The sequence below is a fragment of the Protopterus annectens genome, chromosome 9.part0 (assembly GCF_019279795.1).
Source record: "Protopterus annectens isolate FY-2018-M chromosome 9.part0, PAN1.0, whole genome shotgun sequence".
NCBI classification, from domain to species: domain Eukaryota; kingdom Metazoa; phylum Chordata; order Ceratodontiformes; family Protopteridae; genus Protopterus; species Protopterus annectens.
In genome coordinates, this window is record NC_056743.1 from 815045479 (window position 1) to 815069588 (window position 24110).

The 24110-nt window shown below is 41.8% G+C and overlaps 1 protein-coding gene across 3 annotated transcripts in view; it reads right to left on the minus strand.

Moving 5' to 3' along the window:
• The window catches only part of DIP2B (disco interacting protein 2 homolog B), a 2678679-nt gene that overhangs the window by 956126 nt on the left and 1698443 nt on the right, over positions 1-24110 (minus strand). For all 3 annotated transcript variants that reach the window (XM_044083475.1, XM_044083472.1, XM_044083474.1), the window contains exon 14: positions 23464-23528. In XM_044083475.1, the coding sequence (XP_043939410.1) occupies positions 23464-23528 (65 nt within the window). The remainder of the gene's footprint in view (positions 1-23463; positions 23529-24110) is intronic.

The window sequence follows — 24110 nt, forward strand, 5'->3', positions numbered from 1 at the left end:
GAGCAAAGAATCCATCAGCACATTACTTTTTGTATATCAACAGAATGTATATTGTCAGCCAAACTCCTACTACATTATGTATCATGCATTAACAAACAGAACGAGAGATATGCAATACTTTGCTGAATGATGCAAAACTCTGCAGATGGAGTAAGTGGTTCAAAGAGGTAAAGAACAATGTCTTTGCATCACAACCATGAGGCAACAACGAAGGGCACTGCAACGATCCTTAATCTACATCAACAGCTAATTTCCATGCTTACCTCTATTGCACAAAAGGATGGAGCCCTGACTGTAACATAAGTGATCAGAGTTCAGTTAACTGCCCTGCTGCTGCAGAAGACGGGTACGGAGAGAAAAAAAGTGAAGAGGCATGGCATAATCCTCTTAGCTGAGGAGGGTTCAGTGCACAGAGGTGGAGACTGGGGAAAACACCTCCCATGTTTCAGGTTTGGGGTGGGGTGCAGAGAGGGGAAATATCCTTTGCAGAAGTGTGGGGGAATGTCTCTTGCCTTCAGCCCACTGCATGTGCTCTTCCCTCGCCCTTAGAAGGGCATGCACAGAGACCTCAGGGCAAAAAATCACCCCTGATGACTGCATTAATGATGGCCCCTCCCAGTTAGCCCCCAACCCAGTTATGGGGAATGAATGGGTCAGTTTACCAGGATGGAGGTGATGATCAGCAGGCAGTAAGGGTAAAGCATGGGGGGAAAAAAACTTAATTTTCATCTAGAAATTATCTTCTTTGTAATTGGGAAGTCTGTCAAAATGTAACGGTCTGACATACAGTGACAGAGTAGAGTGCAGATGATGGACATGGATGTAGCATAAAAATTCATACACATTCTCACGAATCCAGCACAAGCCAGTGACATACAAATACAGCACAGTGATACACTGGACAGCAAACCAGAGGCAAAGAAGGTGAGACTATGTACTTCATGCCCTTAAGGCATATGGTAATGCTCCATAACAGAACTGGGAGAAAAAATTTAAATAATCTTTTTTGTCTTTTCCACAAAAATGCATAACAAAACCTGGGAGAAAAATAAATTACAGAATCATGTCCTCTTTTTCACATAAATGCATAACAAAAGTGCTGGTATGACTACACTGAACTAACATGATTACTGAGGTCACAAACTACTTCTGGGAATTTGTTTACCTTTCACTCATTTAAAAGTAAAGCTATCCTTGTAGATGAAGACCACTAAAACTGTACTTCATGTACTTCGCCTTCTAATTAAGTTTTTCAGAAAGAGGAAGAAATTATTCTTGTACTGACTACAGCTAATTAATTTACTTAATTAGTGACCATAATGGCCATCACAATGGAAGCTATGCCTGTGTGCCTCTCAGAGTTACAGTAAATGGAACCACGAAGCAGCCAACATGTTACCAATCAAAGACAGAGATTTAAAAATGGCTTATTACAAGTCTACCTAATGGGACTGATGAAGATTAACAATCCATACTTCTGGTAACTTATACTCTGTATCGGTGTCATGTAGAGAGTATGGGTTAACAATGGGTACAACGAGGATGCAAGAATGTGGGTTCAGAGAAGACTTTTTATTTGTAGTACACTGCCCAATAGGGAGAAAATTCAAGTTCAGGGTACTCTAATCTAATTTAATCTCATCTATCCATCTAATCTCATCTCATCTCTACAAATGAAGCCTTCTTTACATCTGTCCACTTATCTATCCAACAGACATTTTCTGGAGGAAAGGAGGTTGGAAGGTGTGCTCCTGCTGGACTGGGGGTCAGTTCACCCACCATTGCCACCTCACCTGTACACATACCTCACACCTGTTACATCACACCTCTAGATGGTGATAACGGCACATACTTCAATAAGAAGAGAATAACAAACAATAATCATCCCATTCTACAAAAAAAGAGAAGAAAGATGCACAGATTTTAATTGGTATGCATCTTTCAGGTAAAAACATTCCCTGAATTCAGAATGGTGAAAAAAAAATGCACTTCTACAAGACTCTTACGCCTGGCTAACAATGTTTATTCAAAGTAAATAACACAGACTAGAAAGCAGTAGCAACAGCACCGATATAAATTACGGACACAAATTTCAGGAAGGCAGCAATCCAAGGGTATACAGTGACCTTAGATAGCCCAAATCAGATAGAGATAAACATACTAATTAATTACGTGGGCTCCACACACAAAGAATCATACCCATAGCAGAATATGCACTTTCTTCAAAACTACAAATACTCTGACTTTAATAAAGGAGGAGAGGAGACAAAGTTTCTCCCATCCCACAGTCCTCCTTTTATTAGACATTTTTTTTATTTTCTTTCTTTTTTTCTGGTAACTTTAATGCCCTCTCCTCTTTTTCCAGGAGAAATGAAAGCTGAAGGTCTTTACAAAGTGCTTTTGCTATGTCCAAGTAGAAACACAACTCTTGTTTCTCTTCCCTTATTTCTGACTGTATAAAGAAAATTGATTCAAGAACAGTATGGTGACATCTTGGGGAAAAATGCATTCATTCACCATAAAACATTTCTCAAAAATGAACTCATTCGCAGATGAAAGGGCATGGAGTTACCATATTTGTGTGTTATGAGAAACTACAAAAAAGAGCTTACCTTGAAGCAGTTTAAATCACAGACTGTGACTTGCTAGTACAAGAAAGCATTGATCTATCATAAAAGTATACCCAGCGTATCCTCCCCTGAGAAACATTTTCAGAGACTCCACTCAGTTCCTGCTGCTTTTGCAAACAAAAATTTTCTCCCACAAGGATAATGTACAGATTTTCTAAGTATGTTTTTCTTGTGGAAGGTTTTATGCAGTCTCTAATACATCAGTTACAATGCTTAGCAGACTGAATGACTGTACAACAGCTGCTAAGGAAGTCTGTGCCTATATGTTTACGGTCTTGAAGTCCATGTGATGAGCAAGATAGTTGTTAACTGTGAGTAATTACTGGTAGCGGACAGTTCATGGAATCATTGAGCGTGAATGAACTGGGAGTACTGGCAAAATAAAAAAAAAAGTTTTATCTGAATCCAGTGTCTAACTCAGCAGAAATGATGCATAAAGAGGCGGTTATGTGTTTCCTTACACAGCAATTCCTCAGAAATCACATGCTCATGTCAGAGTGAAAACAGTGTCTGCTTGAGACCACTATGCCCTGATCTGGGGAATTTCTCCTTTCCTTAGTGCTGTATGACCATAGTTACGTACCAGTTCAGTGGGTGTGGAGGGGGCTACAAGCTGCCCCAATGAAAAAGAAATTGTTTTTAATTTGTACCATTGGAATGAACAGCAGCAAAGTGTTTCAGCTAGCTGAGATCACTGAATTTTTTCCTGAGCGATCACGTTCCTATCTTATACATGCAAATATCACTGAATCACCACTGGGGATAATGGACTCCGCAAAAACTTTGATGTTAGCATTGTGACTGACTTTCCCAGCAGCAACAAACAGTGGTACTTCTCCAGAATCAAGACCACATATCTGGAACCTGGAGCTCCACAGCTGGATGTGGTGTCTTTTATGGCCTTAGTGGCTTCATATGGGTACTTCAAAATATGACTAAGCCTAACAGCAGCAGCATTCTGCTGTAGAACAACAAAAAACAGTGTTTAATTCTTACACACAACTGGAGTTTTAAAATTAAATAACGCTATGCATTTGACTGATCATTTTTTGTTTACCATTATTACATTTTGGCAGCTCTTAACACACAAGAGATTCCGATGTGGTTGAGTACACACACACCCACACTACTCAACCACAATGGAATCTCTGTTAGCTAACAGTTGTTAAAAATGTAATTATGATAAATAAAAAAATGATCAATCAAATGCATGGCATTATTTGATTTTTGGGTTCCATATATTTATTTAATTTGATAACTGTGTAGGTGGGGTGGTCAGTCTGACTCTTTTTAGTCACAACCAGGGCTCATGACAGAATAAGAAGTTATGTACTCACCATAACGTTCCATCTGAGTAGGTGACTTCATTTGTCTGCAACCTTTGGGTCTTGGATCCGACCTCGGATCCGAGCCGGCAACTTATTTTACAGCTTATGGATCTGAGCTCCTAGCTCCTCCCCTTACCCATAATCCCCTGCCAACCCTGATTGACCTCAGATCAAGTTTGCCCTTATACCAAATCTCAGACCAAAAGTGTCCCGAAAGGGACCAAGAAAGGACATTCAAGAATTTACTTCTGAAGGCCAGGGGGAAGGAGGGGGGATGGTTGCAGACAAATGAAGTCACCTACTGAGATGGAACGTTATGGTGAGTACATAACTTCTTAATCTGAAGTAGGGACTTCATTTGTTAGCAACCTTTGGGACAGAGTCCCCAGCTACCTGAATCTTGGGCGGCCATCATGGAAGGATGTTCCGGAGCACTGCGGAGCCAAAGGATGCTCTCCCTCTGGAAATAACGTTCAGCTTATAATGGTTGATAAAGGTATGAGATGAGGCCCAAGTGGCTGCAGAGCAAATATCATCCAAAGATACTCTAGATCTAAAGGCAGCAGAAGTAGATAAGGAGCAAGTAGAATGCGCCCGTACTCCCTGAGGTGCGGGCCTCCCCGAAGTTTCATAGGCCAGAAGAATACACAGTGAAATCCATCGTGATAAGGTGACCTTAGAAATAGCTTTACCCAGATTGAATTTGGCAAAGGAAATGAACAACTGATCGGATTGTCTGTGACCAGCAGTCCTATGAATGTAAAAGCGCAGTTGTCTGTGCACGTCTAAGGAATGCAGCTTGTATTCTCCTTTATTCTGGTACTTAGGGAAGAAAACTGGCAGGTTAATGGACTGATTGATATTGGTTTCAGAGGCCACCTTAGGAAGAAAGGAGGGATTGGTCCTGAGGTACACTCTATCCTGATGAAAAATCAAGTAGGGAGGTTTCGCACAAAGGGCCTGAAGTTCGGAAACTCTTTTCGCTGAAGTGATGGCGACAAGGAACGCCGTTTTCCAGGAAAGATATTTAAGTTCGGCCGAGGCAGCTGGTTCAAAGGGAGGGGCAGTCAAGGCTTGAAGGACTAATAATAGATCCCAAGGGGGTACAGCTTCCTTGACAGGAGGTCTGAGCAGGAAGGTACCCTTGAGGAAGGTTTTACATAATTTCGCAGTCAAGGGACCTGACTCGTGTCCCACATGGTAATGAGAAATGGCTGCCAATTGAACCTTGACCGTAGAACAGCTAGCTCCCCGTTGAAAAAGTCCGGTGAGGAAATCCAAGACGGATGGCAACGAAGCCATGAAGGGATCTATGTTATGGTGTTCCGCCCAGATGGAAAAACGCTTCCATTTACTGCGACAGACTTTTCTAGTGGAAGGTTTATGTGCTGCCACCAAGATTGCTTTAACTGGTGAAGAGATGTTGGGAGTCCTGACTAAGAGTGGAACTGGAGCAGCCAAGCTGTCAGCTTCAGGTTGTCCAGATTCGGGGTCGGTAGGCCTAAGGGATGGGATATTAGATCCGGAATGGGATCCAGAATCCAGGGAGGATTCACCAGATGAGACCACAGGTAAGGGAACCAAGTTTGACGAGGCCAGAATGGGGCAATGAGGATCATTCTGCTCCCCAACCGAGAGGCTTTCTGTATCAGTTTCAGCGTCAGGGGTAGAGGAGGATAGGCATACAGTAGACCGGGAGGCCAAGCATGCACTAGAGCATCTCTCGGGGCTTCCCCAAGGGGGGGAATCAGAGCTTAGAAGCTGGAGCATTTTGTGCTTGAGGGAGTGGCAAAAAGATCGCAGCAGGGTTGCCCCCATTCGGCAAAAATCTGCTTCGCTACCTGGGAATTGAGAGACCACTCGTAAGGGGAAAGAATAGTGTGGCTGAGCTTGTCCGCCAGAATGTTGGACCATCCCGGAATGTGCGTTGCGATAAGGAAGCGGTTGGTGGAGATCGCACATTCCCACACCCTCATGGCCTCTCGACAGAGAGGGTAGGACCTGGTTCACCCATTTGTTAATGTACCAGACAACTGACATGTTGTCCATCTGTATCGCAATAGTTCCTACGGGGAGAAGGCTGTGAAGTGCATGCAATGCCAACAGCACCGCCCTAATCTCCAGAACGTTGATATGCAAGGAGGTCTCTGTGTCATTCCACGTGCTTTGGACCGTTCTGCCTGAGCAATGCCCCCCCCACCCGAGGCGAGAGGAGTCCGTGGTCAAGGTGGCGAGGGGAGGCGGCGTGCAGAAGGGTCGTCCCGTATGAAGGTCCAGGGACTAGAGCCATCATAAGGGGGCCCTCCTGCAAGCCCTGCTGAGTGAGATAGGATGGCTGAGGGAGAGAAACTGAAAAGACCAATGGACTAAAAGGGTCCACTGTAGCTCCCTCATATTCAGATCAGCGTATGGAAGAAGAGTTATTGCTGCTGCCATGGAGCCTAGCGCCCTCAGGACCAATTCCGCCGGTGGGGCTTTTAATTGGAGGATGGCCCGCACATGAAGTCTCAGGTTTTGAAGTCGCTCCGAAGTGAGGAACGCTCACAGACTTCTCGTATCTAGTTTGGCCCCTATGAAATCTATCACTTGTGTTGGAGCAAGGGAGGATTTGTCCAGGTTGATCGTAATGCCTAGATGGTGAGCTAGCCGGAGAAGGTGATTTCTGACTGCGCAGAGCAGATGCCTTGTTGGGGCGAACAGGAGCCAGTCATCCAGGTACGGGAAGACCTGCATTCCCTGGAGTCTCAGGTGGGCCGCTATCACTGCTAACACTTTGGTAAACACCCTGGGGGGCTGTGGTGAGACCAAAGGGAAGGACCCTGAACTGACAGTGACTGGCTCCCAGCCGGAAGCGGAGAAACCTCCTGGATCGTCTGTCCATTAAAATGTGGTAGTATGCATCCTTGAGGTCTATTGAGCACATCCAGTCGCTCTCCCGCAAGAGGGGGAGAATGGATTGAAGGGTGACCATCCGGAATTTTTCTTTGGTTACTGACAGGTTCAAGAGTGAAAGGTCGAGAATTGGTCTAAAGTCCCCCGTCTTTTTTGGCACCAGAAAGAACCTGGAGTAAAACCCTAATCCAAGTTGATCTGGGGGGACGGGCTGGATGGCTCTTTTTTCTAGCAGCTGCTGAATTTCTGCAGCTGCCGCCTCCCTCTGATCGGGTGGTACATCGGGGAGGTTTTTGAGTCTGGGAACATGATGCAGTGGGATTTTGTAACCTCTGGATATGATACAAAGCACCCAGCGATCTGACGTAACGGACTCCCAAGCTGCCAGGTGCTTCGAGAAGCGCCCCCCGACTGCCTCCAGAGTGGAGCAGTCAGGCAACCCCTCAGGGCTGCTGCGTGGGCCGATCAGAGAAGGTTTCTCTGGACCCAAAATTTCTCGGGGCCCCTCTGCCTCTAGGGCAGCGTCCTCCCTGTCCTCCTCTGCCATGGAAGGACTTGTCCGGAACAGGATGGGAATGTTGCGATTTCCGGAACCACATCTTCTTTTGTCCCTTTTGGTTCTTGGAGAAGGACCTCTAGGGAGCAGAGAAGCAGACTCCGACGGCAGACGTCTCCCTGTCCTTTTCGCTCTGGACAAGTGTCTCACGAACGGTCTTGCCAAACAAGGCAGAACCATCAAAGAGGGCATTCGCAAAGGACGCCTTAAAGGGCTCCGCGAAGTCACAAAGTCGGAGCCAGGCCTGACGTCTCATGACTAGATCTGCTCCGCTGGCTCTAGCGGCTCCCTCTGTGGTGTGGGACAAAAGCCGCATAGAGGTATTTGAAACAGATCTTAGAGTGGCCATACGAGTGGAGTACAACTGCTTGTCCTCCGCCGACATGGACTCCGGGGGGGGGGGGGGCAGCATATTCTTTGATAAGATCTCGCTGCATCCTGATGACATGTGCCATGTAGTTCAGGGACCTTACTGAGAAGGTCGCTGAACTGAATACCCGCTTCCAAAGGCGATCTATTGAGCGGGACTCCTTGCTTGGTGGATGGACCGAGGGGCTCTCCTGAGCTAATTCCCTCTTTGTGGCTGCCGCCATCAACATGGCATCTATGGGGGGACCCTTGCTCCAATGGGACTGGTCTGCAGGGGGACTCAAAATTCTATCCGGGCATTTGGGGACTGGCTCCACAGTGTCCGGCTCCTTCCACGCCCTGGTGGTGATAATGTCCACCAGGGGGTCGGCCGGAGAGGACACCCAAGAGGTAGACAGGTCTGCTTCGAATGCCTCCAGGAACATGGACTCGTTGTAGGAAGCCTTGGGGTCAGACCACCCCCCACTGATCCTGAGCATTTCCATGATGTCTCCAAAGGAGACATCCTCGGGGAGTGACCTTGGGGAGCCTTCTCTTTCATCCAAGTCCGTGTCCTCTGTCAAGGACTCGGGGGAGTCCACGTGTCTCCTCTTACACTTATGCTTGAGAGGCACTTCCTTGGGGGGACTGTCCGAGGAGGTCTCACCAGCAATATCCTGTTCCAGTGGAACAACCTAGGACATCGAAGCAGGCTGTCCCTGTGGCCGGGTGATGGAAGCCTGACCCAGCAGAGAGGGAGTGCAGGGTGGAGCCGATGCAAGGACCGGGGGTCCGGATGCTCTCAACAGAGCCCTCTCCACTACATCGAAGGCCGAGGGTGAGCCTCTCTCCTTGGGATCAGAAAGCCGGCTCCCACTCGGATCCGATAAAGGGATCAGAACCGGCGCCGAGGCCACTGGATCCGAAGGACCCGTGTGCTCCGACCTGGACAGAGCCAAAGGCACACAATCCCTTGGATCCGAAGCTCTGCCCACGGCTCCGAGAGGTTGGATCTGACGAAGGACCCGACAGACTCGAGGGCAGGGTCGGATCCGAAGTACCCAGTACTGTCGGTGCCGACCCACCCCACCGGCTCCAACTCTGCCCAGCTCCGAGCGCTCCGAACCCAGGAAGTGGGTCGGAGAAGGAGCTATTGGGGCAAAAAATGGTGTTGAGCCCCCCCCCCGAAGGGGGGGGGGGAGGCAAGAGCACTCCCATCTGCAGCTGGGCCTGGATGAACCTTCTCATCATCCGGTCCAAGTCTGCATCAAAACGACTATAAGTAGATCTCGACGAGGCCACCAAGGCGGGCCGGGAATGCCACCTCAACGGAGATCGGGTCTCCTCCTCCTCGGGTCCCGGGGAAAAGCAAGGGGATCGAATCCGAGGAGGAGGAGACCTGGAAGCTGTGGAGGGAGAAGCCCGCTTAGCTGGGGGGGGGCCGAATCGGGGGCCTCGGCCCGCTGCTTGTGGTGCTTCTCCCTCCTTTTCTCCCTCCTGGCCTCCCTTTCCTGCGGCATCTTAGTGGGAGTTTGAGTCCCGCCCGGGGGAAGGGGGGCAGGAGTGACTACCACCAAGGACTGAGGAGGAGCCACGGGAGTACTGGAGGCCAAAGCTGGATCTAGGGGGAAATGTTCCGCCAGAACCAACTTCGACCTCCGCTCTTTCAGTGCCCTGGGGTTGAACGCTGCGCAAATGGAACACCCTGAGGACAGGTGTTCAACCCCAAGGCACCGAACACACAGAATGTGGCCATCCGCCGGTGAAAGCTTATGGCCACACTCGGTGTACTTAGAAAAAATGGGTTTTGGGGCCTCTGACATTAGAAAAAAATAAAGTAACTACACAAACACACCAGGCCCCAAAAACACAAGCAACACACACACACTCTACGAACCAGCGAGAAGAGGAATTACACTAAAAATGAATAAAATTAATCAAAGGGAATCCTAAACACACACACTGTTTAACAAAACAAAAAAGATTTTCTATATTGACAAGTTTTTTTCAAGACTTATCTGAAAGTCGGCAGGAGCTCTGAAATCCAGCTGCCTCTTCTAAGAGCAGCAAACTAGATCTGAGGTCAATCAGGGTTGGCAGGGGATTATGGGTAAGGGGAGGAGCTAGGAACTCGGATCCATAAGCTGTAAAATAAGTTGCCAGCTCGGATCTGAAGTCGGATCCAAGACCCAAAGGTTGCTGACAAATGAAGTCCCTACTTCAGATCATACAATTCCCACTTACTTACATACAAGTGCAATTTATTACATAACATATTAGTAACAGCAAACAATAGTTAAAATATTTTAAGTTTGAGGTTACTTAATATGTATTGGCAAGATAAAGCTCAACATAAAACATTACTGCATAATGACGTAACATAAATCTCATAAGGAGTTATAAGCAAGCATGAACTAAAGAAACCCACATCAATAGATTATGTAAGATTAAACACTGCTTACACCTCCCTATATGCATTTACAGAAAATTTACAGTAAATATAAATTTAATTACATTTAGTAATAATATTTACATATGTGCAGGCTGCAACACAGGCATCAGCATGGTTTTAATTTGTATTGGACATTTAGGTTGCTTATACATATGATTTTTTGCATATCATGCAACAGACTTGATGTAGCTACATGTTTTAACATTTACCAGGTGTTGTTTTAGTTTGTTTTAGAATCTTTTTATTGATGTCAGTTAGATGGTTCCATGGGATGGGGCTAGTTTACTGCATGCCTTTTCACCAACTGTACTCCTAAAAGGTGGTCTCTTCATTGACTGTCTTAAGCCTGGGAACTGCTGAGTAAATGCAACTGTTCTCCAGTGATAAGTAATGACTTCAGTGTGTGTGTGTGTGTGTGTGTGTGTGTGTGTGTACTGAAGAGCACTGGTGTTATACAACAGGTTCATAGGTGTGTACTAGGCTAATGGCCCTGGAGCCTTTACAAGCCTAGCCCATAGGATTACCCATAGTCAGTCACAAGCTTTTAGCATCAGACAGTAGTAGATTTGTGTGCTTGCTAATACAGCAAAGTAACAGACTTTGTTTTCTCTCATTTGAACAGCATGGGAGTTGTCAGCAGATTGAAATGTGGAAAGGACCACACCATATTCAAGTTTCGGGGTTAGCACATTTGTAGCTATAAATGAACAACCACACTGATGAAACAGAGACAAGGAGAAAAACCACCACTATTTAGCGCTTTTGTTTTGTTTAATAAGAACTTCTTCAGAAATACAGACACTCCCCTTCCCACTGTTTAAAATGCCATTTTAAAATGATCACATGATTCTAGTGACCAATCAAACCATAATAATGATAGTAATAATAATAATAATAATAATGAATGAATACACTCTATACACATAAAAAAGACTAAACTAATATACAATAAAATTATGTTAAATGATTTTATACCTAATAGATCCTCTGAATTTGTAAAAAAAACACTTTATATCAATGGCTTCATTTAAGCCTGCATAATCTGCCAGGCACTTTCACAACATTCAGTGTCTTATAATCACCAGATAAAAAGCTATCATCCACTTTGTCCAAAACATGAAATGAAAACTTTTTAAAATCTGAACATGTTGATGTATGCCTGGCCAAAGCATTAGTCATATCTTTTTCCTTACAGCCAGTGTGTGTTCATAAATTTCTTTTATTTAACGTTCTTACAGTTTTCCCAATGTAAAAACTACTACATGAATCGTAACTAGCAGCATAAACCACACGTTTACTCTGGCACGTATATCTACCTTTAGCCCATACAGTATATGAATAATGTTTGAATGTCGTGAAAGTGCCTGGCAGATAAAGCGTAAAGCAGATTATGCACCAGGCTTAAATTAAGCCATTAATATAAAGTGTTTTTTACAAATTCAAAGGATCTATTAGGTATAAATTAATTTAACAAGTTTATTGCATGTTATATTAGTTTAGTATTTATACGCATATATAGTGCATTCATCCATTATTATGGTTTGATTGGTCACTGGAATCATGTGATCATTTTAAAATGGTATTTAAACAGTAAGAAAGAGAGTGTCTGCATTTCTGAAGTTCTTATTAAACAGAACGAAAGCACTAAAGAGTGGTGTTTTTCCTCCTTGTCTATGTTTCATCAGTGTGGTTGTTCATGTACCTAGTTCCTGTGTTTGGCTTGGTTCATCTAGTAAACTTGTAGCTATAGCTTGTCTAGCTGAGGGGAAGAGTAGGTGGGAAATTTTGAAGGAAAACCACTAATAAATTAACTCATTGTAAGTTATGAGCTGTTTAAAGGTAATATTAGGATGTAGCATGACTCTAGCACATTTCTATTGGTCAGATAGGGAAAATGGGTTAAAACTTCAATATTTCATTACAAGAGGGTGTTGTTTTGACAGTTTTTACTGGGATCAAAGACTAGGAACCCAGACTTGGTACTGTTTACGATAAGTCAATTAGACATAATCCAAGTGACTGCTTTTTTTTTTTTTTTTTGTTAATTTTATTGAATTGTTAATGTCAGGTTGGAGGAGGATTTGCATGAAAGTAGTATTAGTATGCCAGCTACAGAAATGACAAGCCTGAGGGAAGGAAAATCATAACTCAAATTATTTAGGAATAGTGAATGTAGGTGTAAAACAGAATTTTCTGGAATGCCACAGGTTTGAGTACTACATTCTGACAAAAATGGCATTTTAACCAAAGTAGTCACTTCAAATACATAAGTCGTATCAATAAATGGTCTTGCTGTTATGTTGTCATTCATTATTTTGTAAATATAAAGCTTTTTAGTAGTTCCTAATTGCAAAACTGACTGTTATAAAATGCTTTTGTACTATTTTAAATGAGCGATGCCTATTTGGTAGAGCCTATTGGTAAAACTGAGTGTTTAAGCCGCTTTGAACTGTTTCAAATGTACTCTGCTAACACCAACTTCCATCACATTGTTAAACATAGGCCGCTAATATAGATTTATAATCTGCCTTATATGTAGTTTGTTAAATGAATGCAATACCTTTTGTTAAATGAATGCAATACCTTTTGTTAAATGAATGCAATACTTTTTCTTTGCTAATGTATTTTAGATAAGCGAGTAGAAGCTTATATTTGTCCTGTTAAATTCTCAACAGTTGCTTTTAATTGCAACAAACTATTAGGTAAACTATTTGTCCTGTTAAATTCTCAACAGCTGCTTTTAATTGAAACAAACTATTAGGCAAAGGGATTTTATTTTCAACTCATTGTTATTTGAACTTTGTTGATTTTTTGCTTTTAATACATGTTTGATACCTGGCTATTTCTGCTTCTAGGAGATCAGGTGTTTTTTTATTACTAAAGTACTATTTCTCTCTCAACTGTCTCTCCTGTTCTCCAGCTTTTTTGCCCTGAATTATCCCCTGTGACTACACCTGGGTGGACACCTAGACCTAACTAAATTATGCAAGCTCATCCAATTGCTCAAGCTATCATAACAACTCTGCTGCCTCATCTCCTTTTTGGAAACTGATCCAAGCTTCTCCCAGAAGAATCGAAGGAAGTATGTGCATCTGCTGCTAAGCCTTAACCTACTATATTTTTTAAGCTCTGCTAGCTATTTCAATATGCTGCCTGCCAGGAAAGCCAGCAGCCTAAACCCCTCTTATTTCTGTATCTCCGTTCTTCCCCCTCATCTAGTTCCCTGAGTTACAGTAGCTCCCGTCTCCCTTAGTCCAATTTAATCCAGAGACTGCCCTGGTGGGCCAAGGTGCACTTCAGCATTTGTTCACTAGAGGGCATCCTCTCCCCACTAATATAGACTTCAATTTACTCACTTCTTGTATTCTCTCTAAGCTCTAACATTTCTTTTTCTCACTCTCTCTCCTAAAGACTTACAGCCCACTCTAACCTACTACTTCCAGGTCCCCTTTACTCACCCTCTGCAAACTTATCCTTCTGCAAACATCGCTCCACTGATAGGTTCTTGATCTTCCCCTGCCCTCCTTGGTTCTACCCGCTCCGTTCGCTCTGCGGGCTCACTCCGCTCCCCTACCCTGCCCCCAAATCGCACCCACCCCCAGCACCTCTACCTTTACTCCCCCAAAACTACACCCACTGCCATTCTAGGCCAATCATTCTTCAGTACTTGGGAAACACCCACTCCCTATCCCGCCCAAATTTAATTTCATTCTCCTCCCCAAGTTTATCTCACCTAGCCAATAGGTTTCCATTTTCTCTCAACACCCACTCCCAAACCACACCCCCTCCAAACATAATATACTCTCCACTCGTTCACCACTATTTAGATACTTACCAGCTCCTCTATACATATTTCTCTCTTATATCCATATATAATTCAACAACAACACTGCACCTCTAAGTAAACCCATTTCATCATGCTCTCAAAACCCTCATTCATCTCCTTTTTACTACTATTACTTCTTATTTTATCCTATCTTTACTACCTCACCCAACCCATTAACTCCTACCACTCACAATCCTTCCATATAACCAACCATCTTAATTCCCCTCTCTCATACTCACACACTCCTATTTCTCCCCATCCATATCCTATAAAAAAAACTCCTATTCTTCCCATACAAACTTATCACTTCTCTAAATCATTCTACCCCCATAGTAACTAGTAAATCCTTCAGAATCATAATAGAACCTGATCTATTCACTACATTGTCCAATTACCTATCCAACCCAATCCTACATATGATAACCACTCTATTATCAGGTGATATCCATCCCAACCCTGCCCCCGTGCCCCCCCCACACCACATCCACTACAGACAAGTCCATATTACTTACTTCTTTAAACTCACAAAGTATAGTAAACAAAGTCCCAAACATCCATGCCTAGTTCATATATAATAAACCTGACATCCTATCCATCTCTGAAACATGGTTAAAACACCAGATAAAAGACTCTGAAATAATTCCACCAAACTATTATATCATTAGAAAAGACAGGTCCCACAAAAAAGGGGGAGGGAATAGCTCTCCTATACTCATCCTCCTTGTCAGTTACTCCCTATAATAAACCTATTCCACACTTTAACAATGCTGAACTACTCCTCACACTACTTCAAGTTAACAAACACAAACACATATGTATAGCTTCTCTCTACATCCCTCCAGGGGATAATATTTCTACACTTGAGGATATCCTCTCTCTTGGCTCTCCAACAACATTACCAGTGAAACAATAATCTTAGGGGACATGAATATTAACTGGGCCTCCATTCAGTCTTCTACAAACCCTCTTAACATCAACCTCTACAATTTTTCACAGCTAATCAACTCTGTAACACGCCCCTCAAAAAAACTCTCTAGCGGCAGTATTCTGGATTGGATTCTAGTCTCTCATCCACATTATTTCTCTGACAGTGGCACTCTTCCCGATCCTCTTAGTGACCACATACCCATCTTCACTCATTGACTCCCCCAACTTCTACATCGAATCCATAATTATATTACTATCCGTAACCAAAAAAACTTTAACTCAACAACCTTTTCAAACTCTCTAAAAGCAATAAACTGGAATTGTCTAAAAATATTATCTCTAGATAATGCAGTTGCCCACTTCAATTCAATATTCTTGAAACTACTCAACTTCCATGCTCCCTTAAGGACAAAGAGAATTAAAATTAAAACTGCCCCTTGGCTTACCAAAAATGCACTATCAACCATGCAGCACAGAGATAAAGTCTGGGCACATTACCAGAAAAACAGGAGTCCTCTAGTCCATAATGAATACAAAACACTTCGAAATAAAGTAAAAAAGCTCATCATCTCTGATCGACAAAATTATTTCTCCATACTCCAAAATAATAATAAAACAAATCCTCAGAAATTCTGGAAAGGTATCTCTACTCTCCTTAACCCCAGCAAACCAGACACCCTCACCCCAGACCCTAATGCTCCTGATTTACACTTAGCTAACCAATTTAACTCTTTTTTTCATTGAATCTATTTCCAAATTAACCTCAACATTCTCTAACACCACCACCCTCCCCTACCAACACTCTACCCTGCACTGCTACCACTCTCTCATTACCATCTAGTAACTCTCTACCCTCCACCTCTTCTCCTACTCTGACTTCAACATCTTCATCACCCCTTAATAGCCGCTCTTCCCACTCCTCTCTAGTTTCATTAAAACCTATACCCACTTCTACTATAAAGAAACTCCTTCTGAAACTGAAGCCATGCACTAATGCTCCTGATAACATCCCTTCTTACTTTCTTAGCATAGCTGCTGAAGCAATTGCCTACCCCATTACCATTCTAATCAACCGCTCTATCCAAGAATGTATAGTACCCCAAATCTGGAAAAAGGCCTTTATCATACCTTTACATAAAGGTGGCAACAATAACAATGTTACTGATTTCCGCCCCATCGCCATCCTGTCTCCCATCTCCAAACTCCTAGAAAAGTGTATCCAACTTCAACTCCTACCACATCTCTTAGATAATCACCTACCAACTCCCACACAACATGGATTCAGACCAAATCATAGCACTATGACAGCCGTCCTCTCCTTCCTTGAAACTGTAAATAAAGCCCGCGACTCTGGCCAAATTGTTTCTACCCTACTACTTGACCTCTCTAAGGCCTTTGACACCATCTCACACAGCCTGCTTTTAACTAAACTCTCAAAACTTAACCTATCTCCCTCTTCTTTAAACTGGTTCTCCAGTTACCTATCCAATAGACATCAAGCAGTAAAATGGAAAAAGGCCACCTCCTCATTTCTTAATACCCTTACCGGAGTTCCCCAAGGCTCCATACTGGGTCCCCTTCTCTTTAATATATTTATAAATGATTTCCGCAACTCTATCCCATTCTCAAACATCATCCAATATGCAGATGATTCAACTATTATCTGCTCTGCCACATCCATCCCCACACTCCTAAAGCTCACTCAAGATGCCTTTTCAACCACTGAGCAATGGATGAAAAGTAATCACCTAGCACTCAATGCCTCTAAAACCAAATTAATGTTATTTACCCCCTCTAAAGTCACTTCTTTCGATATAAACACATTCTCTATTACTCGTCAAAATAACTCACCTCTGGAACTGGTGTCAGAGACCAAGTTACTTGGGGTCCAAATTGATAGCCAGCTCAAATTCAACCCCCACCTACAACTAAATATCAAAAAAAAACCATCAAAAACTAGGTATGCTCTACCGACAAAACCATTACCTTACACCTGCCACTAAAATCACTCTTTCTACTTCCTTCCTTATCCCCTCCCTTCTCTATGGAGCTCCACTCCTAAGTAATCTACAGTCCTCTCTAAAAACACAACTTTCCTCTTGCTACAACAAAATCGCCAAATTCGCTACCAGCCACAAGTCCTCCACCCACCACTGTTCCTCTCTCCAAAAACTAAAATGGCTATAACTACCCAATCACCTAACCTATACTCAACTAAGTCTTACACACAAGTTCATTTTTAACCCCTCTCTCTATCCCTCCCTTTCTACTGCTTTTAAAATACACCTAGCTGATAGAGTATTAAGGTCCAACAATTAAAATCTACTAGAAGTCTACAAACCAACTCGTCCCCCAAGTAAAAATCTTCTATCCTATGACCTAGCATGCCTCTGGAACTCCCTACCACCATCCATTCGCACAACCTGTAACCATTTTATTTTCAAAAAATCTCTTCATTCACATCTAGTATCCCAGTGGGAATGCTATTGTTCCCACCCCACATAACTAACACTGGTAATGTCCATCTTCCTCCTTTCCACTGTTTACACCAGCAATTTTCCTTATTATTTTCCCCCAACTCATACTTTACTATTATTATTCCTATGATTTTTTCCAAAAAATGCACTAAGCTGCACCTCTTAATGTGTATGCTTCCTAATACACAATGACTTCTCAGTATTTACATTGCAATATTCCTCTTGTTAGTCTGTATCATCTGTAAGTTTCATCACAAGTCTGTATTACTCCTAATGTTCCTGTACTATTTGAAATTGTTTAAGTGAATCTTAATTTTTGCATAATTATCATTAATAACCTACTGTTACCTAGATTGTTTTGGAGCTTTTCTCCCCAGGACTCCATTGAAAATTGGTTCATTTTGGCCCAATGGACTATCCTGGTAAACCAACTGCAAATAAATAAATAAACAAATAAATTTAGTGTAGACAATCCATGCTGCTTGTCACACCAAAGTCCATAGTCATGTAAACCTTTTTTCAGAGACTTTTGCAGTAGACAAAGGTTAGCTATGGACCTACAATCCTCAGTTAAGTTAGGATGTGTTACCTTGGATAGGGTAGAATGATGGCAGGTTTGAAAGGAGAGGATGATGTCAGTTGAGAGGGTCACACTGAAAAAATGTTATCGGCTTAGCAATTTTTGGTGAAGACATCTTCACAAGGGCTGCATGGACTGTGGAGAATATTGTTCCTGCTTTATTATCTAGCTTGTTAACCAGCTTTACAGTTTCTTTATGTGACACTATAGAAACAGAGATGGGCAAAGGCTTGCAGGCTGGTGCAGTTCAGCTGACTATGGAATGTTACAGTCAGATGGTAGGGTAGTATTTTTATCGGTTACAATGCAGTTTATATATGTTAGAAGAAAGTTTTTTATAACCAAAGCAAAACTGTTTGCCATGCGAGTTATGGTAGTTTTATTGGTGAAAGGTCTTTTACAGCTTTTAAGAAATGCCTAGGACTTGACACTAGAAATGTTGTTCATTTTTGAAATATGTTGCCTTGAAAGCATTTATTGCCAGTCTGCTGGACTTCCTGAGAAGCAGGTAGTTTTGATGCAAATTATTACAAGGTTGACTTGCCTTCTACTTTTTCAAAGCAGTATCACTCTGTTTCATTAGTTGTTTTACGTCTGACATCAGCCATGGGCAGTGGTGTCTACTAATTGTTGAAGAAAACAAGTTATTCTGAATTACTAGAAGTTAGTTAACAAAACAAGCAAGAGCAATGGTTGGATCTGATGGACTGTACAACAGGATCTACTCTAAGGAACCTAAAACGTTGTGGACAGCATCTCTGATTTCTGAAACTGACCTAACTGGTTCTACTTGAAGTGGTAGGTTTAGTGTTTTAAGAGATTACAAGGACACAACTCAGCAGTGATCACAGAGGTTATTAGGTAAAGTACATATTAATTTACAACTGTATACTATGTCACTGACAATGAGATCTATTGTGGAATGGTTATGTGAGCTGGGGTCAGGTCTGGTAAAGTCTTGACCAAGTTGTTCAAGTTCTTTGAGACTTTCAGTTGTGATCTGGGTTCTCCAGCAGTGTTTACGATGAAGTGTTATAGAATTATTTTGCTCAATATGCCCTTGCACCTGACAACTATCATGCCACCCTAGTCAGATTCCAGCTAATTTTTTCACAGCTGTCTGGAGGAAGTGGTTATCACTTGGGAAGCAATGACTGTTCATTGTTTTCTCAGTGACATCCTAGCAATAAGCACATTTATTTGGCCTAATTCCTCCCATGGACAGGGGGATGAGTGACCTGCCTCACAGCAAAAGCCACACCACCTTTCCCTATGCAAGTGCATGCTCAAATGCACTTACCTGATGAAGGCTACCCCAAGAACTGAGGTCTTCGTGTGCCACAAATACATACCACCAGGCTGAGGTTTTGTCTTTCTTTTTTTTTTTTTTTTGAAGGATTGTTACAATCTGTAATTGCCTCCACCATCTCCCCTAAGAATGGCCATGCCTATCCTTCCTGCATACCCTATTAAGCACCCCAAACACTAATCAAATCGGATCACTAAGGACTTAGTCAGGGCTTTATGCCACCATCAGGACATACTTCATTGATAACATTTTCTAGTTTTGTAAGTGATGATAAAAAGACGCATGTAAACCACATTAATGTTTAGATGAGTTTGGCTACCTAAACTTAACTGGGCTTTAATCCAGGTATGGCCCACATTACTGGCAGAATTTGCTAGTGAGATACTTGTACCATTTTTGTAAACAAAATAAAAAAAATAAATACATAAAATAAGTAACTCTTCTTCTTGATCTTGTTCCACTCAACTGCATGCACTAAGTTAATTTCTTCCAATGTATGTTGTGAGGCAGAATGGACTTTTTTTTTTTTTGTCGGCCAAGACTGTGCTACTGCTACAATGCATGGTTGTTTCTACAATGCCTATTTCTCAAGCATGGACCAGTTGTTATTTTTAACTTTTCATTCAAATCTCGGGCATGTTATGGGTGATTCTGTAGTATGTTTTAGGTGATGCGAGTTGAAGTTACTGGGTTTAGTTTATGCAACAACATTTGTGTGGTACTGTTAGTAGTGGTGTGACCTGCACTTAAGTGAATATCTCCTACATGTAATATTACTAGATGTTTAGGTAAAGACTGATAAGGGTTTTTTCAAGAAGTATGTAGGGCTGAATCTTTTTTTTTTTTTCTAGAATTATTAATTGGGTGATGAATGGAATGTGTGTAATATATGTGAGGCAATGTTTGTGGTAATTTAAATTGAAAGGGGAGAAATTGGTAGGGGAGTTGTGCCTTGTTATGTGCATATGTTTTGTGATGTGGTCTACACTTGTAATGGAATGCTGTCTGTCTGTCTGATATATGAAGCACAGCAGAAGAAAGGTTTAAGTGTGACAGAAATATAGGTGATTGCGGCTGACATTATGGGTAAAGGTTAGGATGATAAATATGTTTTGAAATATTAAAAGAAAATGCACTGAGGATAATTAGGAAAGGAGGGCAGTCCTCATCAAGATGCAAGGCGTATGAAAGGAAAAAGATAAAACAGCCTTGCTATCACTAACCCTTATGAATGAAGTGTAATGGGTAGCAGACAGACTGCTCTTGCTGCCATCAAGAACTTGGAAGTATAGGTGTTCAGAAGTGAAGATAAACAATTTTTTTGTGAATATAATTAGCAATAGAAAGGTACAGGTACAGAAATGAAGAGGAGTGTAACTTAACGATTATCTTTGCTATCATCAAAGACCTAGGAATGAGTTAGTGTGTGATGAGAGAGATAGATTGCACTCACTGGCACCAAGGACTGTGGAATGATGAAGAATGTAGAGGAAAGGACTGGAAAGTGATGTGAAGAAGGGGCAAAAGTAACCATGGTCCTTGTCTGCCCCTAAAAATTCTGAGATGAGAAACAAGGGTTATGAGAAAGGCTATTTGTGTATTCCTTGGCTTCTTCAGTGCATAAAAAGCAAGAAATTTTAGCTGCACCTTGTAGTGAAGAGAGACTAGGGGTTGTATGGTTTTACGTCAAACCAGCTTTGGGAGGGAAAAGCGGCTATAAAGGTAGTAATGAGTTTCAGAATGGTAAGACAGTTGTTGGATAATGTGACTGCCAGTTTGGGCTAAGAACTGGAACCTGATTAAATGCTCTGTAATTGGTGCCTTATTATCTTACAGAAGAAAAAAAAGGGTAGGATTATGAGAAATTAGTGTTACTGGACAGACTGTGGGTAGATCTACGAATGAATTGTAAGAACTGTATACCTATGTACCTTCGTGGTATAGTATTGGAAGGACAGACGTTAAGACAAAAAGCTATGGTAGCCTTGCTACTGGATGGATTTAGTGGTGTGATAAGAGAGTTATTTATTTAATGATATGGGGTGTGGTGGGTGACAAATGGAGCTAGAGTGAGGAATAAAGGACAGTAAACTTCCAGAAAGCTTCCAGAGACCATCTGTAAGGTGAAAGAACAAGTAACTAAAAAAAAAAGAAAGTCACCATGCCTGATACGAAGTACCAAGAGTATCAGTGAGACTTCTAGGACATCACCTTAACCTCAGGACACTTATACATTTCTATAGGTTTACATGCACTGTTTTATATATGAAATACACTGCTGCTAAGAAAAGGAAAGGGGATGCTACATTTACTTTAAGCCATCCACCTGCTGCAACAGTACAAACAAAATCACTGTGGGGGACATGGTATTACTCCTTGAGGTAGTAAAGCAGACTGCTAGCATCCTCAGTGCATGCAGTAAACAAGCTCCCTTACTTGCAGAATGTCAAGTAACAAACAAATTCCCTTCCTTGGGAAAAAGTGAGAACTTTGTAAATTTAGAGAACCCATGCAATGCATGCACTCAGTAATTTTCCTTACTGCACAGGGTAGATCAATTTCTTTATTAGCTGAAGGCTGTGAATGTTTGCATTTGAAGTACACCACACTTTAAAGGTCAAAAGTATGGGTACATGGGTGCAAGGTCACACTATCGTTACATATAAGGGTAGAATGTTAAGATGACTTTCATGCCCTCATCTCAAACTTCAGTTAGTGAGCTATCCCAGTCCTGTAGCTTTGTTGTTCTAGGAGGTCTTGTAGCCATGTACTACTTAGATGGCAGGAGTCTTACAGGATATGATGTTAAAGAACAGGTCAGATAATGGCATCCAATTGCCACTGAGAGCCTTAAAGTCCAGGTGTGCCTCAGAGTGCTCTGTCCATTTATCATGAATGGCTTAGTTTCTCTTTAGGAGTGTAAGGTCATGTTAAGACTGGAGGGGAGTGGTACTATGACGGTATTAATCATAAGTGCCCCTTGTAGTCTAGCAGGAGCTCCATATGTCATGATTATCAACAAAAACCTGAAATTCCTTAGCCTTGCCCTGCAAATGGTTGCATATCAGGTGAAGTCCAACTACATTTTGAGCTTGGTGGGACAACAAAATAGTGAGTCTGATTCCGAAAACTTTAGTTCAGCATTTACAGATGTATCTAATTTTACTTTATCTCTTTTTTCACCCTTCAAGTATAAGACTCTTTTTAAATAAGAACCAATGATAATCCAAGCTGCATATCAAAGAATAACATTACATTTGAAGTAAGGCAGCAGGTTTTCTGAATGATCTGTCAAGGCTTCTCTACAACACATTTGGTTAGTTAAGAAGAAAAGTCATAAATAATTCTATGGAATACAAAGGACTGATTCAATTGCATCGTTCTCAAAATCTATGCAATTGTGAGGAAAACTCCCTCAGTACAAGTGACAATGTTCTGTATCATTCTCTCAAACTGCCAGTGCAAGGAAGTGTACTGCATATTCTCCCGTTAACAAATCTCATCTGGGCAAATCCCAAACTGTAAAATACGTAAACATCATACAACCCTTGAGTGAGAATACAAAAGCTTGGTTGGGACACTTGCAATCCTGCAAAATAAAGTCACATTCAAGCTTTCACATTTACAGTTAGTCTATAAAGAGGAGAGTACTTGATTTGGACATAAATGCTGTCTTGATAAAAGACTAGAGTCCTTAATCAGAAGGAGGCTACCAGAACACATAACCGCAATCTGTTCTAACAAATTCTTATTTGTGTGCACATCAGTATATACTGACACCTAGAAGGTACAAAGGAAGAAAATCACTCCAGCTTTAGACTGCTCTATTCTTAGGAACCACAGGAGAAACAAAGCAGCTAACATGATGTGCCAAATTACCACAGGCAGATATTACATAACCCCAGTCTGTTAGGCATAACTTTCGCCTATTCCTCCTTCCTACAGTAAAAAAAAAAAAAAAAAAAAAAAAAAAAAGAAACCTTTCATTTCATTCACCTGTTATGCACCTAGTTAGACTCCAAATTTGAGGTGCCAGTGCATCTGATGACCATTCTTAAAAACTAAACCAAGAATGAGATATGTAACAATGCAGTACTCAAGGTCAAAACAAATAATTAACAATGAAATATAAACTTACTGTTAAAACTCCATGCCACAGTCCAGCATCCTTCTTAAAATCTAAAACATTCACCAGAGTTTCACCTGCATTGGAGAACATTAAAAACAATATTTACAACTCTCTGCAAGGATCAAGCCTAGCATTTAACACGTTTTCAGCTTTCCTACTTCAGTTGCTATTCTAAAGAACAATCACTTTCACAGTCAGCAGCATATAAACTACCATGAATTTTCTAAGCAATATAAGAAATGACTGCAGTCAAGACTCATTCATCTCTGTAATATAAAGTTGTACTGTACGAAATTAAAAATCTCTACTATAAAAAGCAACAAGTAGAATATTAAACTTTTAAGGATCACTGCTCTGTGACCACTACACAACAAAATAAAAAAATTAAAAACACAAAAAGGGCAGTTACAAAGTAAACAGTTTACTCCTTCTTTTTGTCCCACTTTAATGGCAAAGATTCACTACTCGTTATAATTCAAGTTGGCCACAGTTCTCTTTTTTTTTCCTACAGCAGTGCAAATTGTTAATGATTCACAATAAGCAATCTGTTCTCTTTCTCCTTCTGCTGTTTAGGCTTCAGTAGCTGAAGGCTTTTCCTCTTTCACTGAGTCTTGCACAGGTAAGTGGCAACTGTTAATAAGTGCATACGTTCAGTC